At 35.3% G+C, this 11,712-nt stretch overlaps 1 protein-coding gene across 1 annotated transcript in view; it reads left to right on the top strand.

Moving 5' to 3' along the window:
* Positions 1–11,712, top strand: part of LOC107742800 (fibrillin-2-like) — an 80,918-nt gene that overhangs the window by 37,263 nt on the left and 31,943 nt on the right. Inside the window, exons 16-35 of the mRNA XM_016555842.1 lie at positions 1,945–2,220; positions 2,731–2,784; positions 2,863–2,988; positions 3,156–3,281; positions 3,385–3,504; positions 4,012–4,149; positions 4,794–4,844; positions 4,937–5,062; positions 5,301–5,528; positions 6,316–6,441; positions 6,528–6,656; positions 6,746–6,871; positions 8,313–8,438; positions 8,546–8,666; positions 8,926–8,957; positions 9,010–9,135; positions 9,235–9,357; positions 9,437–9,559; positions 9,751–9,882; positions 10,087–10,209. Of these exons, the coding sequence (XP_016411328.1) occupies positions 1,945–2,220; positions 2,731–2,784; positions 2,863–2,988; positions 3,156–3,281; positions 3,385–3,504; positions 4,012–4,149; positions 4,794–4,844; positions 4,937–5,062; positions 5,301–5,528; positions 6,316–6,441; positions 6,528–6,656; positions 6,746–6,871; positions 8,313–8,438; positions 8,546–8,666; positions 8,926–8,957; positions 9,010–9,135; positions 9,235–9,357; positions 9,437–9,559; positions 9,751–9,882; positions 10,087–10,209 (2,532 nt within the window). The remainder of the gene's footprint in view (positions 1–1,944; positions 2,221–2,730; positions 2,785–2,862; positions 2,989–3,155; positions 3,282–3,384; positions 3,505–4,011; positions 4,150–4,793; positions 4,845–4,936; positions 5,063–5,300; positions 5,529–6,315; positions 6,442–6,527; positions 6,657–6,745; positions 6,872–8,312; positions 8,439–8,545; positions 8,667–8,925; positions 8,958–9,009; positions 9,136–9,234; positions 9,358–9,436; positions 9,560–9,750; positions 9,883–10,086; positions 10,210–11,712) is intronic.

The raw sequence follows: 11,712 nt of genomic DNA, 5'->3' as shown, positions 1-11,712 counted from the left end.
GGCTGCAGTCTTTAGCCTCCTTGTTAGTGCCTCCTTGTTAGTGCGTCCGCCTCCCATGCCGGAGACCCGGGTTCGAGACCCACTCGGAGCGAGAACGAGGTGTGGCGGAGCGGACCCGGGGGAGAGGGGTTACATTGGTGCCGTGACCCGGATGGGAGTGAGGTTTAGGGGGGTGAGTGTAACGGAGGCCAGCGAGTAGGTGCTGTGCAAGGTAAAAAACCTCACTCCCCTGATCTCAAGAGACGCACTAGCGACTGACGCTAGAGGCTGCAGTCTTTAGCCTCCTTGTTAGTGCGTCCGCCTCCCATGCCGGAGACCCGGGTTCGAGACCCACTCGGAACAAGAACGAGGTGTGGCGGTGAGGACCCGGGAGAGAGGGGTTACATTTGCGCTATGAGACGGGATAAATTGACTAACCAGTGGACTGATCTCCTTCACAGCATCTATATGTTGTTTTGGTCATTCTGAAATGCCTGAGGAAAGTCTGTCATCAAAGTATTTCTGTATAATTGTCTTACACGACTGCGTTCCCAAACAGTAGGCATCCACCTCTAAAAGCAATGACCGCATTTATTGTGTTACGTCTGCTCTCTCTGAAGCGCAAGTAATTTATTACATATGAAAATTAATGTATTCAGTGGCTACTCCTATATTCTTAGTGATATTTAGTGCCACAGTTTACCAGGAAGTGACAATTTTGTTCTCTTTGACTCGTTGGATGGAAACAGTGCTTTATTCGCATATGTTTTATAATAATTTAATAATTAATAATAATAACTTATGCATTTAGCAGACGCTTTTATCCAAACTGACTTACAGTGCATTCAGGCTATACATTTTTTACCAGTATGTGTGTTCCCTGGGAATTGAACCCATGACCTTTTGCGCTGCTAACGCAATGCTCTACCACTGAGCCACAGGAACATATTTTATGCAATTTTCCAGTTTTGCACATAAGTTTAATTCGAATCTTTGGATGGAAACGTAGCTAGTGAAATTTCATGTCATTGACAAGACAGATCAAGCTAGTTTTCATATCAGTGACGTCAAATGTCTTCGGTTGTCACGTTTTACGATAGTTTTATGCATGAAACAAACGGTTAAATTGCTAAAATCTCATTTACAATTGCGCATTTTTGCAAGTTTGACATCAAATCTGACTTGACCTGTCTTGAGATGTCTTTGTTGACAAATGAACACCAGTTGCGAGAATCAAAGTCTTTAATAACCAAAGTTGTTATTTTCAGTCATCTGATAATCGTTCCTTCAGCGCAACTCTTCAGAACGGCTTCGCGTATATTTTCACGTCATTGGCGCATTTTTGACGTCAATGGCTACAGTTGCAAGATGCAAGAACCAATGACATTTGACATCTCAATCCTGGTGCCACAAGACATTATACTAGTTTTCATGTCAGTGACGTCAAATGTCTTCGGTTGTTGCGTCTTGTGACCGTCACTGATGTCATTAATGGTTTACGCTATTTTCTTCTTCGTTAAACTCTGACAGGCATCTATGAACACCAGACCTGTGGCATATTGCTAGTCTATACACTATATTCCAAGTCTTCTGTCATATGATTGTGCGAGATACAGATGCTAAACCGTTAATATCAAATTTCCATTTGCGCATTTTTTCAAGTTTGACGTCAAATCTGACACCATACGTCTTGAGATGTCTTTGGTTCTCGCATCTGATGTCTTTAATGACTTCAATTACCAAAATTTAAGTTGTTATTCTCAGAAAATCGTTCCTTCATCGCAACTTTTCAATCTTGTTTGCATTTGCGTATATTTGTATATCATTGGTGCACGTTTGACGTAAATCTTTCATGTCAGTGGCATCATGTCAAAAGTTGTCGCCTCTCGTGACCGTCATTGACGTCATTAGTCATTATTGACGTGTTGTTCTCTAACGGCTTGCGCCTTCGTTTCGTTCTGACAGACATTGACGAATGCCAGACCTCGGGCATCTGTATGAACGGTCGCTGCGTGAACACAGAAGGCTCTTTCCGCTGCGAGTGCCCGCCAGGGCTGGCCATCGACGTGGATGGCCGCGTCTGCGTGGACACCCACATGCGCACCACCTGCTACGGCGCAATAAAGATGGGCACGTGTTCGCGTCCATTCCCCGGGGCGGTGACCAAGTCGGAATGCTGCTGCGCCAACCCAGAACACGGCTTCGGAGAACCCTGCCAACCCTGCCCGGCGTTCAACTCCGGTAAACCACAACTATACACCTTCCAGTCGTGAATTTTTTGAACATTAAAGCATGTCAACATATTCTGTTACACCAAATACACAAAATAATGATCTTTAAAAAAGCATCATATGACCCCTTTAACATACTTGTTTATATTAAAATGTGCCTTCCGTGTCGGAATGTCGGTCTCTGTTTTGGTTTGTGAAACCCGCCCACTGCCAGTTTACCCAATTGTATTTCGGGACCCCGGGTTGCCAGTTGGCGGAAAACACAGTGTATTTCATTTCATTCATCGTCAAGTGCGCTCGTTCCTGTTGTGTCGTCAATCTGGCAACCTGCGTGTGCGTCAAGTCTGAGGAGGAGGGGCCGGGTGAAAAAAACCCTCTCCAATATTTTGAATTTGGACTGCAATACCTAGTTCAACCACTCGGTGTCAATCCTATATACAGCACCTTTAATATCAACGCAACATACATTAGCTTTAAGTTGTGTGACAGCAGGTGGCTAACGTCGTTTGTCTGTTCGCAGCCGAGTTTCAGGCGGTGTGCAGCAGCGGACCTGGAATCACTGCAGACGGACGAGGTAAGTCTGTTTTCACGAATGCGCTAATCACGTTTGCGAATGCTAAATGCTAACGGACTGTATTCGGTTTCTTCATAGACATCAACGAATGCGCTTTGGATCCAGACATCTGTCAAAATGGGATCTGCGAGAACTTGCGCGGGAGCTACCGTTGCATCTGTAACATCGGCTACGAGTCCGATGCTAGCGGCAAGAATTGCGTGGGTAAGTTGCGTTAACATTTTTATTACATAACTTTTTTTTATTATGTAGAAAAACGTAGCTTCTACTATGTTTTATGTAAAAAAGACTTTTTGTACAATACTTGCTCTGAAAACTATGAGTAGTAGTTATGATTGATTAATTTTGTTAACTTTTTGCGTATCTTTCAGACATTAACGAGTGTTTGGTGAATCGGTTGTTGTGCGACAATGGCATGTGTAGAAACACGCCCGGAAGTTACACTTGCTCTTGCCCCAAAGGATTCTCTTTCAAAGCTGACTCTGAGACTTGCGAAGGTTTCCTTACGATAATTTTTTTCCTTCATTATCTTTTTCGTAAATTTCACATAACATTGTGTATATTGTATCATTCGTTCTTACCTGTCCTCCTCTTTTTCAGACATCAACGAATGCGACTCCAACCCTTGCATCAACGGCATGTGCCGCAACGTAGCCGGTTCTTTCAACTGCGAATGTTCCCACGGCAGCAAGCTGGACTCCACCAACACCATCTGCGTAGGTAAGTTTGAAAAGTCATTTTAAGCCACAAGTTTCCATGGTAACAGCAAGTTCTCTGATTGGTGCTTGTCTTATGGATAGTTTAGTTGCTATTAAATGTTTAAATTGCTATGAAATGTTTGCTAAATACGCAACAAAATACTACTTGAGAGACTTTATTATGCAACATTAGCATAGTGATGTGCATGTCAAGGTTTATTATGTTTTTAGAGGTAACTGGACAGCATTCTGCTACTTTTATTAATTTCTAGCCAGGCGGTTTTCATTCTTTGTCTGAAACTGAATGTCGTTTGATTGAAATTAATGGAGTATGAAGGCAATAGGTCGCGCGTTTGTGCTTTCAGCATGAATGCCCACTGCGATCCCATCCCGCAAGATATCCGAGTTGGTTTTTATATATCTGCAGAAATGCAATGACTCTCCGCAGGGGAGCCGCTCCAAATGTCACAACGTCCATTTGTCATTGTCACGCATTTTTGGTTCTCTTTCACGTATTTGCTCCATGCAGACAGCATGAAAGGAACCTGCTGGCTAAACATCCAGGACAGCCGCTGTGAGGTGAATATAAACGGGGCCACGCTGAAGTCCGAATGCTGCTCTACGCTGGGGGCGGCCTGGGGAAGCCCTTGTGAACACTGCGAAATTGGTTAGTTCATATACAAAAAGCACATTTTTATATATATTATATATATACACAATGATTACACAATTAAGTTATAAACAATTAACTGCTTTTTTTTCCAGCTAAATGATTATTGGTTACCTAAAACATTCACATTAATATTTTTTTTAAATAAAAATTAATAATTACTAAAATTATAATAAATAAATCTATTATATATATATAATTGTTTTAATATTATAATGAATTACAAATAATCAATTCGAAATTAATTTAAAAATTAATAAATATTTATATTTTATATATGTTTTGTTAATTTGTATGTATTTTATATTAATTGAATTCATTTTTTATTTAATAAAAAAAGAATCTTAGAATTGTATTTATATTTAAACAATTATACATTTTTAGATATTTCATATAAATTGTCAGTTTGTATATTATTTATATTTATTAAAAATATTAATTAGAAAAATTTAAGTAATGTTTTTGAAAAAAACGTGTAAAACCAAATTTAATTAAATTTAATTAAGCCAAAATTGAATTTATTAATGAATTGTTTTTTTCCAGCTAAATGAACCATTGAACCAATATTTGCTTTAAAGACGCAATCTTAGAAACATAAAGTAAACAAGTAAAAACAAGTTTTTAACCTGTATTTTCTACAGATCCAGCCTGTTCGAAAGGTTTTGCGCGCATGAAGGGACTTGTGTGTGAAGGTACGTGCTACCCACAATCCTTTGCTGCATTTACTTTCCGTGTTATTTAGTGCTTTGCATGATGATGCATCACGTTTCTGCTCCGTCTTTAGATATTAACGAGTGTGAGGTGTTTCCCGGCGTGTGCACTAACGGACGCTGTGTGAACACGCAAGGCTCGTTCCGATGCGAGTGTCCGGAGGGACTTACGCTGGACGGAGCCGGACGAACATGTGTTGGTATGAAAACATATTCATTAACTTTCCTTTCTCAAACGATTTATTGCTTTAGTTGATTTATTGGTTGCAGACAGCATAATACATCAACATGAATATGTTTTTAAACCAAAAACAGAAACTATCAACTTGATTTATGACTTAAAAAGAACAACTGATCCAAAACAAACCTGTTTTTTTGTAACTGACAACACGTGCTAACCAAACAGTGGTGATTTAAAGTGGTTTGTGTGTCCTGTAGATATCAGAAGCGAGCAGTGTTATATGAAATGGGACGAGGACGAGTGCGTGGAGCCATTACTGGGCCGGTATCGTGTGGATATGTGCTGCTGTACAGTGGGAGCGGCATGGGGCGTGGACTGTGAGGCCTGTCCCAAACCAAACACGCCCGAATTCAAAACCATCTGCCCGCGGGGACCCGGAATCGCCAACCGAGGAGACATCCTGACAGGACGACCTTTCTACAAAGGTGGAGCATCAGAGCTGTCTGTCATTTATTCATAGGGATGTGCGGATATAGAACATTTCGACCGATATGATACCGATAATTATGTTGTTTTGGCCGATAACCGATATTGGCCGATATTATACATCTATAGTGTTTACAGCAATCGAAAACATTGTTAGAAACAGAAGTTTGCTGATATTATCGGCTTCCAACATCAGCTTAATCGAGCCGATACCAATAATTTAGAAAACACTAATATCTGATACCGATATTGGCTGACAAGAAAAATTCACAGAAAAACCTGATGAATTTATAATATTTTATAGTAAGGTTATATTATATAAAATTCTATTTATGTTATAATTAAATAAAAGTAAATATAATTATTTGTTACCTAAAACATTGACAATGTTTATTACATAAATAAATATTTTAATTAATATAAATGATATATTTAAAATGTTAAAAATTATAATCATTATTTTAATATAACTATAATTATAATAAATGAATATAATTATTTATTACCTGAAACTTTCACATTAATCTTTTTTTTTTATTTACGAATTTAAATACAATTAATTAATTCGTATACAAATGGACTTTTTTTCATTTTTATTAATTAAATTTTTTATTTATTTACAAATTTTTGTTTTTCCATACATTTTTCTGCCGTTTTCTCCCCAGAGTATCACTTTACTCTGTTACAAAAGCACTCAAATACACAGAAAGTAAGATTATTGGTATTTCCTTCAGGGTTTTTTCTGTGTGTTGAATAATGAGGTTATGAGCCTGTTTTTCTCTGTAGATGTGAATGAATGTAAGGTCTTCAAAGGCCTGTGCACTCACGGGACGTGCCGAAACACCATCGGGAGCTTCAAATGCCGCTGTGACAGCGGTTTCGCCCTCACCATGGAGGAGAGGAACTGCACAGGTCAACATCTCACCCGTCACCGCATCTAAATCAAACACAACACGCGTTTCAACGCACCGCTCACACTGTTCCCGTCGCTCCCGCAGATATCGACGAGTGCACCATCTCTCCGGACCTGTGCGGACACGGCGTCTGCGTCAACACGCCCGGCAGCTTCGAGTGCGAGTGTTTCGAGGGCTACGAGAGCGGCTTCATGATGATGAAGAACTGCATGGGTGAGACTCGAACCCGTGCCGTTTCCTGCAGCCTCTGAAAGCCTGCGTGTGTCACAGCGTCTCCGTCTCTGTCTCTCTCTGTCCCGCAGACATCGACGAATGCGAGAGGGAGCCCCTGCTGTGCCGCGGCGGCACGTGTCTGAACACAGAGGGCAGTTATGAGTGCGACTGTCCTCCGGGACACCAGCTGAGTCCAGAAGCTTCAGTCTGTGAAGGTACAGGAGAGCCACACTCCAAACCAATCAATAAATCATGTGTATTTCTATACTGAAATGTGTATACATTCTGTTTGCCATATGCAACACTTATTTATATAATTATTTTTATTTATATAATTAAAATTATTTTTAATTAACTTATCCAGTTAGTATTTTATCACTTTAGTAATATTTCATATATTTTTTTACCAATTTAGTAATATTCAATTCAACATAAACAACACTTATTTATATAATTATTTTTATTTATATAATAAAATTTATTTTGAATTAACTTATCCAGTTAGTATTTTATCACTTAAGTAATATTTCATATATATTTTTACCAATTTAGTAATATTCAGTTCAACATAACTGTTATTATTTTTATTTATAAAAGTTTCATTTTATAGTTATTATAGAAATAGTATTAATAAATACACCATAGATTATGAATAGTAATAAAAATGAGTAAATTACTATTCATAATAATATTATTATTATCATTTAAATACAATGAATATATATTTGTTTGTTAAAATTTGTATAAAAATGTGTTAGTAGAACATACTCTATATATGTCATATAGAACCTATTTATGTAATTTTACTTTATTTTATTAACTGATCCAGTTCATATTTTATCCATTTAGCAATATTTCATATTTTGAAGTTATTTTTAGTGCTTAATTAAAATAATTGTATAGTTTTTTTATTTCTAAAAATAAATTATTTTTAGTTATTACAGAAATAGTGTGTGTGTGTATAGTAAATAGTATTAAATAAAGTAAGTACAATATTTTTTATAATTAATAATAATAATAATAATAATAATACCATCATTTAAATATAAAGGATATATATTTGTATAATAACATTTTTATATAATAGAACATTCTATACAGAAAACACAGAACTTTATAAATATATAAAGCACATATAATTTAACGTTAATAATGTTATCCATTTAGTAATATTATAACTTTTAACCAATTTGTTAATATATTTAATTTAGAATAGTGGTATTTAATATTTTATTTTATTTTATTTATAATGTTATGGTTATTAAAGACATATAAATGTATATATACATATCATACATAATAAATAATATTATTTACTTTAGTACTACAGTATAATAGAATAATAAATAATTAAAATTACTTTTTAAATAATATTTTAAATGAAAATTAAAATAATTCTAAACTTTAAATGTTATCAATATTTTTTTTATTTTTATCAATTAATGTTTATTTAAATAATTATTTTATTTATAATTTTATTACAAAAATAATATTTGAAAAGACATCATATATAATAGTATTACTAAATAAATTATAGCATTATTATTAGTATGATTTGAATATAATACAAGTTTCTATATTTTAGAACTACACAATTGAATTTCATTAACTTCATTTTCAATTTATTTATGTTTGTTATCTTGTTTGTTTCCCCAGATGTGAACGAGTGTCAGCTCAGTGATAACCTGTGTAGGAACGGTCAGTGTGTGAACATGGTGGGCACCTATCAGTGCTCCTGTGACATGGGATACCAGGTGACGCCCGACAGACAGGGCTGCGTGGGTGAGCGACCCTCCAGCAACATCAACATGCATGAAGCAATTCATTCTCAGAAACACTGCATCCAAAACTCAATATAAAGGTGAATGTGCATGTTCTCATCTTCACAGATATCGACGAGTGCACCATCATGAACGGCGGCTGCGATACTCACTGTACGAACTCTGAGGGCAGTTACGAATGCAGCTGCAGCGAAGGTTACGCGCTCATGCCCGACCTCAGGACCTCTTTGTCATTATTTAATTTTAATGTGTTGGAACCTTGATTTATTTTATTAATTATTTTACTTATTTGATTTTAAATAATAAAATAATGATTTAATTTTAGCTAAATAAGTTTACATTATTTAATGTTATCTTAATTAATTTTAATCGAAGTAACCTAAAATAAGCTTGATTTTTTTTATTTTATTGAATTTTTGTATGAATTATTTTATCGCATTTTTATTTCTTTGCATTTTTCCTTTGTATATTTTTATTCTGACGTTTAGTCATGATATTGTAATGTTTTATTTATTTATTTGTATGTCTGTATTACGTCCTAATTTGATCTTTCCTGTCATGTATTCGTCCAGATGTCAACGAATGTGATCTGAATCCTAACATCTGTCTGCACGGCGACTGTGAAAACACGAAAGGCTCTTTCATCTGCCACTGTCAGCTGGGATACTTCGTCAAGAAGGGCTCCACCGGATGCACAGGTACGACAGAGTCAGAGAAAAACCAGATCAGAGCAGATCGAGGAGTTCAGGCCGGTTCTGGATCATGCTAGCTGGTGTAAAGTGTTTGTATTTTGGCAGATGTCGATGAGTGTGAGATCGGCGCTCATAACTGCGACATGCACGCCGCCTGCGTCAACGTCCCGGGGAGCTTCAAGTGCCGCTGCCGCGACGGCTGGGAGGGCGACGGGATCAAGTGCGTCGGTGAGTGACGAGCGCCGCTGATCTCCAGGTGAGCGTTAGAGTCTGGCTGTGGTTTGAGGCTGTGTTTGCGTCGCTGCAGATGTGGACGAGTGCGTGACTGAAGAACACAACTGTAACCCGAACGCCGAGTGCATGAACACGCCGGGATCGTACCGCTGCTCCTGTAAAGAGGGATTCAACGGCGACGGATTCACCTGCTCCGGTATCACACATAGCAACTGCATTGGGCTTTTCCTTTCTTCTTTTATTTTCTGAAGTTATTTTATTTGTGTGTTTGTGCAATTTACTTTTAATTTAAACTTTAAATTCAATAATAAAAATCATCTTTACTTATAAAGTAATCTAATAAAGTAATCTTTACCAATAAGTAATCTTTTATTCTTGGTTGTGCAGACATGGACGAGTGTGCGGATAACGTGAATCTGTGTGAGAACGGTCAGTGTCTGAACGCACCGGGAGGATATCGCTGCGAGTGTGAGATGGGCTTCACCCCGACTGAAGAGTCACACACACACACACACAGAGGTACAGTAACACACACACACACACACACAGTCAGTCAGTAACACACACACACAGGGGTACAGTAACACACACACACAGAGGTACAGTAACACACACACAGAGGTACAGTAACACACACACAGAGATACAGTAACACACACACAGAGATACAGTAACACACACACACACACACACTCACTCAGTCCGCTCTGTGTCGTCCGTCAGACATCGACGAGTGTAACTTCCAGAACATCTGTGTGTTCGGATCGTGTCAGAACCTGCCGGGAATGTTTCGCTGTGTGTGTGACTACGGATACGAGCTGGACCGTAGCGGAGGAAACTGCACAGGTGACACACACACACACCTCAGTTTTGAGCGTCATGTTCACAAATCACAAAAGCTTTTATAAGATAGTATTTATTTGTGAATTCGTTTATTTGTTTGTGTAATTTACACAAAAGAATTCTATATTAATATTTAAATTAAATATTTATATGAAATGTATATTAATATTTTAATAATTTATATTTTTTTATAGAACTTTTAATTAATTTTGCATGATTTAATAATTTTAATAAAGAAAAGCAGATATATAACATTTCAGAAAAAATCTAAAAAACAGACTAAATGCGAGCGTAGTCTTGATTTTGAGCATTTTTATGTTTTACGTTTTTGTAAGATTGTATTTTTGTGAATTTTACTTTACTTTTGTGTGTAATTTAGTATTATTTATATACTAATTAACTCATAATTAAGTAATTTTATATCGATAATTAAATAAAATAATTGTATCACATTTATATTAATATTTGAATAGTTACATTTATTTACTTTCAATTAATTTTACATTTATTGTATTTTAAGATTTATGAATATTTTTAAATTATTTTGTGTAATTAAATTAAATATTTATATCACATATAAATATTTGAATAATTAAAATTAATTTACTTTTAATTAATTTTACATTTATTGTATTTTACTTATTTTGTGTAATTAGCTTTTAATTAAATAACGTGTAACTTTTAATTAAATAATTTTATATTAATATTTAATTAAACATTTATATAGAAAATTTAATATTTTTATCACATATTAATATTTGAATAATTTTGCATTTATTTACTTTAAATTCATTTTACATTTATTGTATTTTACTTATTTTGTGTAATTTACTTTTAATTAAATAATGTGTAACTTTTAATTAAATAATCTTATATTAATAGTTAATTAAACATTTATATATATATATATTATCTGTTTGTGTAATTTCCTCTTAATGCATTTATTTTATATTTGTTTTAAGTTAAGTTTAGTAACCTTGATTGATGAATTTATTTGAATTTAATTATTTTATTTGTCATTTGAATAAAAATAACTTTAAGTCAAATAATTTTAAATCATTCCGTTTACTTTTAATTAAATAATTTTGCATTTATTGAATTGTAATGTTTAGTAACATTGAGTAATTATATGAATGTATTTCATATAATTAAGTACATAATTACATAATTTAATCATTTTAATAAAGACATGCCGCTATATTAATTTCCAGTGATGGGGAAAGTTACTTTTAAAAGTAATGCATTACAATATTGCGTTACTTCCTAAAAAGTTACTAATTACGTTACTTAGTTACTTTTTATTGAAAGTAATGCGTTCCGTTACTTTTGCGTTACTTTTTAAATCTCGGCAGGGCTTGCTTGTATGCTTTTAATATAAAACGTTCTATTTTTGGCAAATATAAAAGCCCTTTCACACCAAAAGCCTCAGGCTGAAGGAAATGTAAATTCACGTCTGTACAGTATACACAGAAGAAGAAAGTTCAACACTCTTCAGCAATAAAAAAA

This window comes from Sinocyclocheilus rhinocerous, unplaced genomic scaffold (genome assembly GCF_001515625.1).
Source record: "Sinocyclocheilus rhinocerous isolate Xijiao unplaced genomic scaffold, SAMN03320098_v1.1 scaffold1879, whole genome shotgun sequence".
Lineage (NCBI taxonomy): Eukaryota > Metazoa > Chordata > Actinopteri > Cypriniformes > Cyprinidae > Sinocyclocheilus > Sinocyclocheilus rhinocerous.
The sequence above is the reverse complement of the archived record's forward strand: the minus strand, read 5'-3'. Positions and strand labels throughout refer to the sequence as shown.